The sequence below is a fragment of the Diceros bicornis genome, chromosome 5 (genome assembly GCF_020826845.1).
Source record: "Diceros bicornis minor isolate mBicDic1 chromosome 5, mDicBic1.mat.cur, whole genome shotgun sequence".
NCBI classification, from domain to species: domain Eukaryota; kingdom Metazoa; phylum Chordata; class Mammalia; order Perissodactyla; family Rhinocerotidae; genus Diceros; species Diceros bicornis.
The window spans coordinates 171,474-183,952 of NC_080744.1; the positions used below are offsets into that span (position 1 = coordinate 171,474).

General features: G+C 48.4%; 1 protein-coding gene across 1 annotated transcript; it reads right to left on the minus strand.

Annotated features, from left to right (window-relative positions):
* Positions 1-468: 468 nt before the first annotated feature.
* Positions 469-8,178, minus strand: PTGDR (prostaglandin D2 receptor). Its single transcript, XM_058540555.1, has 2 exons — positions 7,342-8,178; positions 469-1,113 (listed from the first exon to the last, which is right to left on the minus strand). Exons 1-2 carry the CDS (start codon positions 8,176-8,178, stop codon positions 874-876), a joined length of 1,077 nt encoding a protein of 358 aa, XP_058396538.1. The 3' UTR covers positions 469-873.
* Between the last annotated feature and the right edge of the window lie 4,301 nt (positions 8,179-12,479).

Genomic DNA, 12,479 nt, shown 5'->3' on the forward strand with positions numbered 1-12,479 from the left:
CAGGTCATTGCCACTACTCTCACCTGAGGCTGCCGAGTCCTGGGTGGGCTTTCCACTGTGCCAAATGCCCCACTACTTCACACAAACGTACAAACTCGGCTCTCTGGTAAGTCAGACATCACTGATTTTCAAAGAAGCATAAATCCTCCCCAAAGAATCCATCAATACAATGAACCTATAAAATGGAGGTTCCGAAATCTGAAACAGCATTTGTAACCCACTCCCAAATTCTGATTTCGACTGACATCTCTGCCTCCATACATACAGTCCCATCTGGCCTTTGCCCGCCACATGGGCAGTGAGCACCCCCCAGAGGAAGTCTCTCCAAATGCCCCACCTGGTTATATTCCCCCCTCACTTCTCTGAGGAGCATCTATAATTCAGGCTATACTTGGATCAGTTGGCAAAGAAAATAACTAAACAGGGACAACTATGATATGAAATAAACAAATCAGGTTTCACTGGAAATGAATACGGTAAGAAATTTTAAGAACACTCATCACATAATTGTGAACAATGGTGTTTCCACTGGATTTGTATAAAGACCCAGAGGCCTCAAGACCCTTCTAAAAAATTAGGGACATCAAATACAAAGTTGGAACAATTAGTATCGTGGATTTAAGACTTTTAACAGTGTTTACAATATGTGCAATTGTAGTTGCTGTTAATAACTCAAAACGAAAAAATCCACTGAACTGGATCATGAATATAGAGTGACAACACGCTGTTATAGCAAACACTTTTGAAAACACTGTTTAGATGTTTTGTTACGGGAAATAACTTTTAAGGATTTAAATTGTAAGTTTTTTTATCATGGCTTTTTGACAGGAAATGTGATATATTCCTCAGCTTACCAAAGAGTATAAGACACTGTCACAGGCTGGATTCCGTGTTAGTTTGGCAGGAATTGCTGTGCCAGTTTCTATACATAAGAGGCCTTATGAAAATCTTGTGAAAAAACATCCGAAATACTGCTGTTCTGAAAATGATGAAAATCCAAGGGTCCACGATTGAAATCACAGACAGGAAGCGCAGGGCTCGCAGGTCCTCGGTCTCTTCCGTGGTTCCGTTCTTCTCATCGACAGCTTTAAATGCTCCATGGTAAGCACGATACTGTTTGAAAGGAAAATATTCCATTATGATATTGAAAGGTTGATGGCAACACTAAATTCACTTGTCTCACTTAGGAAACATTACTTTTCTGCAAGAATATGGCAGTTGGGCTTGGAATAATCATTTTTTGTAAATTTATAAGCAGCTAAAGCCATTGCAGCTCATGGGCGCGAGTGAGGAGCCTGGATGGTGCAGGGCCCTCTTGGGGGCCCCATCTAAGTTCCTGGGGGCTATTCTACCGGCAGTGAGGTTTCCAGGTCCCTGCCAGGTCACGCAGAGGAAGAGCTGAAGGGGGACAAATCCAGTCCACCAAGTGTTTACAAACAGGGTCACACACTTCCCTAAATGCACACGTTGTCTTTCCATGTCGTCTTCAGCGCTCTTTTCTTTCTGCTTCCTCTCCTCTCTTCCGCGTCAGCCCAGAAATCAGTCACACCTGTGGAATGTCACATGTATGCAGGCACCAACGACACAGAAGCTTTTAATCCATCTGAAGAGACAGGACATACTCCAAAGAAAAGACGGGAGGAGACTTGCAAAGGGACCTGTTCGACTCCCATAAACACTCTACTTACTCTCAGGACAGATGGCTGCCTTTCTGTGGAGACATCCTCTTTTCAGACCAGGAAAAAACCAAGCCCAGAAATAGAAGCCTGATCACCACTATCCAACTGCTCCCACCATCTTTATCTTCTTTGAGTCTCTGGGGCCTCCTTGGAGCCTGCAAACTGCCTCGTCCCACAGCCCTGCCTGCCATTCAGCCAACGCTGCTGTCTACACCCGCACTACGCTGCCTTCAACACCGCTGGGGACCAGCCACCCTCTTGCTGCCTACTGAGATTCTAAATCTCTACTGGGACAAAAGGGACTGTAAGGGGACAGAAAATGTGCAAACTCAGCGTTAGTGGGAGCGGGCATGAGTAAGTGCACAGACCAGACCCATTTGGGGCATCAAGGGATATGGGAAGATGCGTCTGCCCACAACTGCCTGCTCACCTTTTTAGTCTCTCCCCCGACAGAGCATTTCAGCGGAATCAGATGCTCCCACCTGCAACACTTAGGAGGATGCCTATGCCTGGAAGTCCCTCCCATCATCATGGCTCAATAACACGAATAGTAACGGCCGATGCCACAGAGAGCTGACCACTGCCAGGCTAGTGCCCACAGAGAGCGGACCACTGCCAGGCTAGTGCCCACAGAGAGTGGACCACTGCCAGGCTAGTGCCCACAGAGAGCTGACCACTGCCAGGCTAGCGCCCACAGAGAGCTGACCACTGCCAGGCTAGTGCCCAGAGAGAGCTGACCACTGCCAGGCTAATGCCCACAGAGAGCTGACCACTGCCAGGCTAGCGCCCAGAGAGAGCTGACCACTGCCAGGCTAATTCTCAGAGAGAGCTGACCACTGCCAGGCTAGTGCCCCCAGAGAGCTAGCCAGTGCCAGACTAAAAACCTCATTTCATCCTCACAAAACCTATGAAGTAAGGACGATCCTTATCTCCATTTTACAGATGTGGAAACCAATTACACGCTTGAATCCCACCTCCTTCCGAGGTCCACCTCAAATATGACCCCTTCCAGGAAGCCTCTTGGACGTGATGGCTAAGCACATCGGCTCTGGAGTCCGACCATCTGGATTCATGTCCCCTCATTGGCTGTGTGACTTCAGGCAGGTTATTCTGCTCCCTCATCTAGATCATGGGGATAATTAGACCCAGCTTCCAGGATTGTTATGCAATTTGAACGAGACGGTAGGAGTAAAACCAGGACAACAGGTCCTAGTGTATAATAATAACTCAATAAATAGCTAGTATTATTTTTTCAATTAGGAGCGACTCCTCTCCTCCTGTAATCTCCCTTGTGGCCCTAATCACCCCCTCCCACTGCTGGTGTTAGAGCTCATGTGGGCAGCAATGATGTTTTCCTCATTTTATATCCCCTCAGCAAGTTACAGAGTCTTGAATGCTGGAGGCACCAGACGTGGTGAAGTGATAAACGGATGCCCATGGGCTCTGCGCTTAAGTTGATTTAAAAGCAAACACCTCATATGAGTTTGTCTTTACATTTGCTCCTTTATTCTCAAAGTGGAAAGCAGCAAAATATAATTCCAACTATTTGAAAATGCTTGACTAGTTGGGATCTGGGTAACTGAATGACACTTACATAATTAAAACAAACCATTTTATTTCCATGCAGTATTTATCTATGTCAATTCTATTGCATATTATTAGGTTATTTGTATTTTCAAGTCAATTTATTTGTATTAGAAGTGTACTGGTCTACACTCAGCCTTTTAATTTATTTTAATTTAATTATATTTACTTTTTGAGTTTTCTGAAAATATGACAAATTCATTCATTCATGATAGTGATCCATGAATGTATTCTATTAATTTTCAAAAGATATCAATTTGAACCCAATTTAGACTTTGGGAAAATCTCTGTCGATCAGTAGTATTCTCTAGAACATACTTTACAAACTGTCCTGGACAAGCGGCGGGAATAACCAATAACCTGAAAACGCACGTGTGGCGTGTTTGAAGCAGTCCTACCGCGCAAGGAGAATCGGTGTGAGAAGCGCGCCCTCTGCTGGACATAGGAGTCCATGAAAAAACGTTGCTGTTGCCCACTGGCGGGGACTTCTCTTGGCCGGACACCCTGCGGAGGAGCGCTCTACACTCTAACGCCCTCCTCCGGCCGGTTCGTCCGCTGGGAGGCCCTAGACCTCGCCCTCTGCTCTGGCCCTTTAAATCCATTCCCACCCTTTTCCCTGGGCCCATCTCTTGCCCACCATCCCTTACATGCCTCTAACCGCCTCCTTTGGAGGGAGCATCCCCCATTCTTTCTGCCCACCAGAATGAAACACACACTGGAATTACCTCAACCCTGCAGTGCCTCCTCTGCCTCTTCTGCTCCCGGGACTCATATATGGAGTTACGCACGCTCGCACTCATCTCTGCCTGGCTTGTCACCTCTCAACCATCACTCCAATCAATACATGAACATTCTCTCTCCGCCATCCCCGATCCCCTGCCAACTCCAATATATCGTGATTTTCTAAGGTAAAAATAATTTTGATGAAAATATGTTATACGCATTAGAGAATGGACTGCAAACTGCCTCTAAAGCTCACCCCAGATTCTCCATACTTTCTTCCTACTGTATCAAATTGGAAATTTGAAAATTCAATCTAGTTAAGTATCTTGCTCTAATCCAGTTTATAGCAGTTACTGTTAAAAATCAAGTTACTGTTAAAAATCATAAAAATCCAACAGACTTTCACCAGCTAAATGAAATACAATATTTGTGCTATGAGTAAGGTTTGTGTTGTTGTTGTTTTTCACCTTCACATACAGCCTTATTTTTTCCCAGAAGTGATTAGGAGACTGATTTTAAAAGAGTGGGGGTCTCCAACACCCCTTCAGTGTGTCTGCAGGTCAAAACCATTTTCATAAAAAAGACATTATTTGCCCTTTTCCCTTTCCTCCTCTCACAAGGGTACCGGAGTTTTACGGAGGCTCCCTGACCTGTAATGAATGACATCCTGGCTCCCATGGCTAATGGGATATGTGCTGTGTATTCTTGGGCTTTCCAGACCTTTCTAGGGTAACAGGGTTTACATACGCACATTTTCAGAGACCATTCTCAGTACTCTGTGCTCTTAACATGCTTTTTCTTCCCATTTTTTTGCTATAATCTCTGTAACTTTATTATCATTCATTAAACCTTTTTGAAATCTCAAAGTTTTCCTTCACCTATGCAAAACCACAAGAAACAGATTTTAACTTGTTTTGCAATAATATTTTAAATTTTTTATTATTTTTATTTTCTAATATGATAAACACTGATAGATATAATCCATATAAATAAAAGCTCTCTGGGTCCTTAATAATTTTTAAGAGTAAAAAGGCATCCTAAGACTAACACAAGTTTCAGAACCACTGCCTTAAAACAATGCTATCTCCTGAGATCCTATTTCATAATTAATTGTCATGTTCAGAGGGCAAAAACAACAAATGGAAGTTATAATTAGTAACAATAGTGATACGGACTTTTGAGCCCAGGCACTTGGTTAGGTGGTTTATATGTTACTTCAAATCTTCATCATCATCTCACAGAGCACGTGTGGTTACTCTCCTTTTACAGATGAGGAAACCGAGGTAAGAAAGGTGAATAGGCCACTGTCGAAGTCACTCAGTGATGGAGCCTGATTGAACCCACGTCTGATGCTAAAGCCCTTATCCTTTCCAGAAAACAACAGTTAAGGTGAAGAATGCTGTCTGCTTTGCACATCTTTGGAACTTTACAAGTTTTGTAGAAAATCATTTTCAAATCCATTCCTTCCTTCAATCCTTACAATCCCCAGCGAGTTATTCAACCCCCCTGAGAGACGAGTCCAAATGCAATATTCTTCCCGCTGTATTATGCTGCTTTCTGCATTATTCTTACTAAAACAGTCAAACTCAGACACAAGATCCATGCACTCGGCTCTCGTCTGCTTTCATAACAGCACAGGTAATGAGGCTGTGACCTCAGAGCAGGGGTCTGCAAACATTTTCTGTGAAGAGCTGGACAGTAAATATTTTAGGTTTTATGGGCCAAGGGGCAAACAGTGAATAGCTGGTAGGTATTTATATAACAAGAGAGAAAACAGATTTCCACACTTTTTATTGATGAAATTCAAAATGTAATAATAATTAAGTAAATTTTTGTGATACATGTCTACTAAGGAGAATAACGAATGTCTTTGTTTTTTCTTGGAATAGTATTTGACTTAATTGGGGTTCAGAGTTCGTGTGCCCTATCATCAAATTGATTGCAAATGTTCATTCTTAAAAGCTATTCTTAACTCCAGGGCTGTAGGAAAACAGTGGGCGGGCAGGGTCTGGCCTGCCAGCCGTGACTTGCCAGCTCCTGCTCTGCGGTGCGGTTCTCCAGATGTGATCCCAGATCAACAGCTTCCACCTCACCCGGGAACTTGTTAAGAAAGAGAATTCTTCAAAAACATCTGAATCAGAAACTCTGGGGGATGGGGCCCAGCCATCTATGTGTTTGGAAGCCCTGCTGATGATTCTGAGCCTGCTCAAGTTTGAGAACCACTCCTAAATATCTACGCCTGTTTCTATATGTATTTATGTAGATACAGATTTATTTGGGGGAGTTTTGATCCTAGCCCCGCATGATGATGCTGCAGACCACGCTTCCTCTGCACATTAACAGCTCCATTTAAGGGGAAATCACGTTACATTTCACCTTCACCCTTGAAAAGCAACATCCAGAATTGCTACACTGCCAACAAGAGACTCAACAGCGTTCCTCTTCACAGGCTCCGAAGACACTGAATTGGCAATAAATGCTCTTATTGAACAAGCACACGGAGGGTGGGGGAGAGGAGAGAGCAATACTGAGGAGGTTTTCTCAAGCCTGGGCTGTTCCTGGGTGTCTTGGCAGGTGTCTTACCTTCAAAACGACGAGGTAATTCAGTCTCCACCACCACCCTCATTAGGAAATTGAAACCAAAGACAATGGCTTTCAGGTCGCCTCGCTTGCCAAGATAGAAACAAGACTTGTCAAGACGAGTTACCAAAACGACACCAGGGCTGAAACGTCCTTACCCATTTGCCTGTCCAAACAGCCTCTCCGTCACCACGCCCGCCGCTGCGACCCAGAAACAGCATCGGCCGCTCATCCAGGTCTACGCAAGAGCTTTTAAAAACTAAACCTCTGCTTTTACTCACTCACTTCTGCAAATCTCTCTGGCATGGTGACATCTTCCCTTATTCCCTTCCCACGCCAACATCCCGGAGAAGACCTCTCAGTGCCATTCACCCATTTTTGACGCCTCTAAAATCAAGCGAAGCTCTAACGAATTAAAACATTACCTAGCCATCTGAAGGAGGAGAGGACTGTATTGCCAAGGAGAAACAAAGGTCTGCTCCTCAAAGTTCCGAGGCGCAAAAATAACCCTGAGATCTTCCCAGAGGGAAGCAGAGAGGGGGGTTCTGCCAACTGGAGAGGTTTTGCGGGGTTAAGGGGACACTGTCGGGCTGGTCTTTCCCTTCCTTTTTCTGACTTTCCCTCCTCTCGCTCAACAAATTGGGGGTGTGGAGGGAACCCCATCTGTGGAGGGCTGAAAAGAACCCTCCCGGCCCGGGGCGCCCCTCCTCTCGCGGCGTCCTACACGCTCCCCCGTGCCCTCCCGGCCCCGCGGCCTTGGAGCGGAGCGACTCACGATTAGAGGCAGGGAGCACATGGTGAAGAGCACGGTCATGAGCGCCAGCAGCAGGAGGTGATCCAGCTCCTCCAGGGTCTGCGGGGACGCCTCTCTGGTGCTGGCGCCCGGCTCCACGCCGTCCTTGGTGCTGGAGCGCGGGCGCCGCCGCAGCCGCCGGTGCATCGCGTAGAGGTTGCGCATGGCGCTCAGGTTGCACAGCACGATGGCGAGGACCAGCAGGGCCATGAGGCCGGCGTAGAGCACCGAGTAGCCCAGCACTGACAGCGACTGCTCCTCGTGGACCATCTGGATGAAGCACCAGGTGCCCGGACAGTACTGCACGAACCTCCCGAAGCCCGCGAAGGGCAGCGCGCAGAAAGCCAGACAGAAAGCGCCCACCACCGGCGCCACCAGCGCGCCCCGGCGCGGGGTGATGTGCTGTCGGTAGAAGAAGGGGTGCCCCAGGGAGAGCCAGCACTCCAGCGCCATGGCCAAGAGCTGCAGCGTCGAGGCGAGCCCGAAGAAGGACATGAAGAAGGCGAAGGCTTGGCACAGCGAGCTGCCCGACGCGGGCGCCAGCCCCCGCAGGCTCCGGTTCTGCGCGTAGGCGGCCAGCACGAAGGGGCTCACTAGGGACTTGCCCAGCAGGTCGGTGACCGTCAGGCCGCTCACCAGCACGTAGAAGACGGAGGGCGGCGGGCGCGGCGGGCACGACCCCAGCCCTGAGCGCGCCAGCAGCCCCAGGGCCAGCAGGTTGCCCAGGAGGCCTGTGCTGAAGAGCAGCCCGCCCATCGCGGCCGAGTTGCCCTTCTCCACCGAGGTGGAGTTGTGGCAGCGGTAGAACGCCGGCCGCATGGCGGGCCGAGCGGAGGCTGCGGGAGGGCCTGGCCCGGGCGTCGGGTGCGCAGGACCCGCGGCCGCTGCGCTGGCGGCTCGGCGGACAGGGTGCGCCGAGGGGGAAGCAGCGCCTCCTTCTTATAGTCTCGGTCACACCCCGCCCCGAGGGCGGGACGCACGGCCCGGCGCTCAAGGCGCTGGCGGTGCAGAGCGCGGAGCGGAGCGCGAGACGGAGCCTGGTACCAGAGTGGGCAAGAAAGAAGGGAAGTAGCCAGAGTCCGAGCACCCTGGGCCCGTGCTTCTTGCGAGGCAAGAGAACTACCGAAAAGGAGCGGAAATTAAGCCGCAGCCACTAGGCAGGAGGTGGGGGACTCTGGTGGCCGAGAAGGACTCTGAAGATGGGCAGAGCGCAGCGCGGAGGGCAGGATGAGACAGGGCTGCTACTCGTGTTTAAATTCGTGGGTTAAGGAGGGTAAAGGTAACCAACATTTGCATAACACTTAAGCCTTAGCTCCAGTTCTCTGAGATCTACCCCCGGCGGCGGAGCTGGACCTGGAACCCGGATTTTCTGTCTGTAGAGTCCATCTGTCTTGCTTCCCCTCCCAAGAGGTTGGCCGGATTTTGGGGAAGTGGCTCCAGGAAAACCGAGAGGAGATGTTGCCCTGGGTCCCTGAATCGCAGTGGTTGTGTAGATGCTCTGGGGGGGTCATAGAGCACTGATGCTCTCGGACAGAGCTGGGTTCAAGTCCTGGTTCTGCTCCGGGCTGTGACCCTCAGGGACCTGCCTCACCCCTCAAGAAGTGGCATCCAGCCAGCCCTGCTTGGCTTTTTTTTTTTTTTCCTGCTGAGGAAGATTTCCCAATCTTCCTCTTTTTTTCCTTGGCATGTGAGCCCTGGCCACAGCATGCCCACTGACAGACGAGTGGTGTAGGTCTGCGCTCGTGAACCGAACCCGGCCGGCACAGCAGAGCGCCGAACTTAACCACTAGGCCTCCGGGACTGGCCCCTGCTCGGCTCTTTTGAGTGCAGGGATAACGTGTGCAAAGGGCACCTTTCTAGCTTCCCGCCTGTTAGGGGAAGGCTGTTTCAGTAGCTGATGTTTAACTGCAGTTTTTAGCATGGATTTTGAAACCAGAAAATAGTAGATTTGGTTTAGAGCTTTCTCAATCTGGTTTGTGACTACTGGGAAACTTTTCTTCCCTTCTTGCCTTTGACTTGGCTGCATCACAGAGCACAGGTGTTAATTTCAGTAAGCGCGATTTATTTCTTTAATTCACGCTGATACCCTGGGAGAGAAACTGGCTTGAGTGTGGAATTGAGCGGGATGACCAGGAGCCAGTGTGAGCACGTGGACTGTGCCTGGGCTTGAAGAAGCACCTGTTTAGGGTCAGCGCCTGTTCTGATGGACAGACTGGGAGACAGCAAGACCCTTGAGCTTCAGATGTGAAAGCCTTACCCGTGGCCAGAGAGGCTGCCTCTAGACTGAAAGCCGGGCCAGTAACTCAGGCCGTGGGGTGTAGACAGAGAGTCAAGCTTTAGAATTAACAGTTCTGAACTCTACCACTAGCTGTGTGACTCAATCTCTCTGAGTTTATTTCCTTGTAAACAGGATACAGGGCTTGTGCTGACCTCGTGGGGCTGCTGTGAAGTTGAGAAAGCATAAAGTGTTCAACATAGAGTAATAATAATAATAATGAGAGCTAACATTTACAGGCCCTTGTATATGCTAGGCACTTTCCAACCCTTTCACGTCTACTGACTCGATTACTAGAAGTCCTTCCACAGAGTTAGTTCCCTTGTCGTCCACCTTCCCCCACCTCTCATCCCCACCTCCAGCCCCTAACCAATAATGGTGGGTTTAAAAGAGCTCCACTTGAGCTGATGAAGTGGAAGAAGGAGCAGGCCTTATAGCCCAAAGACACAAGAATCTGATGAAACCCGAGGTCTCCTCTCCAGACAGACAGACACAAACACACACTCACAATTTACACCAATCACAGGGTATTCACGGTTTCCTGAAGTCCCGCTGTGATGCCCGGTGGACTCTAGCTTAAGAACCCTCCTCTAGGGACAAGGGCAGGGGTGCTCTCTGAAGTGTCCCTACCCCAGTCTTCGCAGCCTCACCTGTCTGTTACAGCCGCCTAAACCCCATACCCCTTCCAAGAGCAGTGCACGGGGAGACGGGAGCCCAGGAATGGAAACGACTTTTTAAGAGCAGCTCCGAAGGGTGGCTGAAGGACGGCCGTGGGTCCCTGACTTGGTTTGTGTATGTCACGTGTCCAAGGTTGACAGCCTTGAGCGGGTGCGACTCAGGAAGCCACGTGTTTCCTCGTGGCCACCGTGGCTGCCCTTTACTATGGGGTTTCCACTGCTTTCCTGCCTGCTTTGCTCTTGTTCACTCTGCCCTGTTCTCAGACTTAACCTTGGAGCCTCCTGTCGCTTCTCCTAAGAAATCTCATTTTGCAGCCTCATTGTTCAGCCAAGAAAACTATCGTTTGTTCACGCAAAGAGTATTTTTTGAGCTCTTGCTTTGTGCCCGGCGTGGGGTGAGGCGTGCAGTCGCCGAGCAGTACCCAGCAGGTAAGGGAAGGCAGCGGTCACGTCCTGTGACTTTTACGGGGTATACAGTTTTACGTCAGCTTTCAGAGTAACGAGGCTGAGGGTTTTTTTTTTTCCTAAGAGGGAAACTTTTGATGAAAATATCTTGGGCCCAGTTACATGGTAAAATTATCTTCATTATCTGCAGAGCTGTACTAGGCTGCTAACTTGGGTTATAAGACAAATCCTCTGGAAAAATACATGTGGCATAATGTCAACAGACAAATTTGAATATACAATTAGTTTATGATTTTTTAAATGTAAAAACCATATATGCTCGTGAACAAGACATAGAAGTTGACATAAGTGGATGTAACATTGACTTAAACTTGAGAAGGGTGGTAGAAAAATTCCTCCTTGGAATTCTGATATTTTCAGTATGGTATCTGTAATAACCATCTAAAAGATTTTAAACAGAAAGCGTGAGTATGCTGATGGTCAGATTTTAGGAAGGGGGAGTGTAGGAAAAGGAATAGTTTTTCCTGGACCCATCCTGACTGTGCTTCTAAATCTTATCCATCCCTCACTCCTACTGAACTCCAAGCGATATTTTGGGCTGGGGACCGTGAAGAGCAGAGAATGGAGAGGAGGAAAGCCACAAAGTGAAGAACAAAATCAGCTATGTTTGGGAGCGTCTTCTGCGTGCTAAAGGCCATGCTAGGTGCCTCTTCACATCCAGTAGGTGGGTGGGCACAGCAGTGTGTCAGTGACAGGTGAGATCTTGGAGTCCTACTGTGTGAGTTCACATCTCAGCTTTGCCCCTTGCTAGCTCTACACCCTTGAGCCATCTTCTAACCTTTCTAAACCTCAGTTTCCTTGTCTATAAAAACGAGGGGAGGAAGGATTATTGTACTGAACTCAGAGGGTCATTATGTGGCTTAAATAAAATTATCTGCATGGAGCAATGATTCTCAACCTTGGGTGCACTGTAGAATCCCTTGGACAGCTGTAAACATTTCTGATGCTTCAGCACCTCAAACCAATTATATCAGACTCTCTGGGGTGCCCTCCAGGCTTCGATATTTTTAAAGCCCCCCAGTTAATTCCACTGTGCCGCTAAGGTGAGCACCACTGGACTAGAATGTTAAGCATAGTGCTGTGACATGCTCTGTATGGTTCTGTTGATGGTGTTAATTAAAGTCTCTATTCCTGACGACTGCAACAGAGAAGTGTTCTTTCTTTATGTCCCATTTTTCGGATAAAGAAAATGAAGCTCAGGTTAATAACTTCTCCAGGTTCACATAACTAGCAAGTGATGAGGCTAGAATGGCATCAGGTCTTTTGGATTCCCCCAGTCTCTGCTTTGGAGAAAAAGAACAAAGGCAGGAGGGAGAGAGAGAAAGGAGGGACCCTGCGAATTCCTACATTTGCTCAGAAGTCAGGAGGCAGAACTCCCACCAGGCTCAGGGAGCATGCCAGTTCCCTTCACTTCTGCTGGTTGCATATTGTCCTGTGGCCAAGTCCACACAAATGTCATCTCAGCATCTGTTTGCTAAAATCTGCAAGTGGTTTAGTAAAGTCTTCATTTTGTCTGATCCTGATTCCTGCATACTAGGGTCCCCCAGACTTTCGTCCAGCAAGAAATTCTGTTATGACATCTTTTGCTGTCAAAGTGAGAGATTAAATCCTCCAGAGATTCGGGGGAGTGGGGGGGTCTCGGCCAAGCTCAGTTGACCTGTGACCACGTGTAGCTCAGGATCAGGATCTCTGTGTATTCAGGA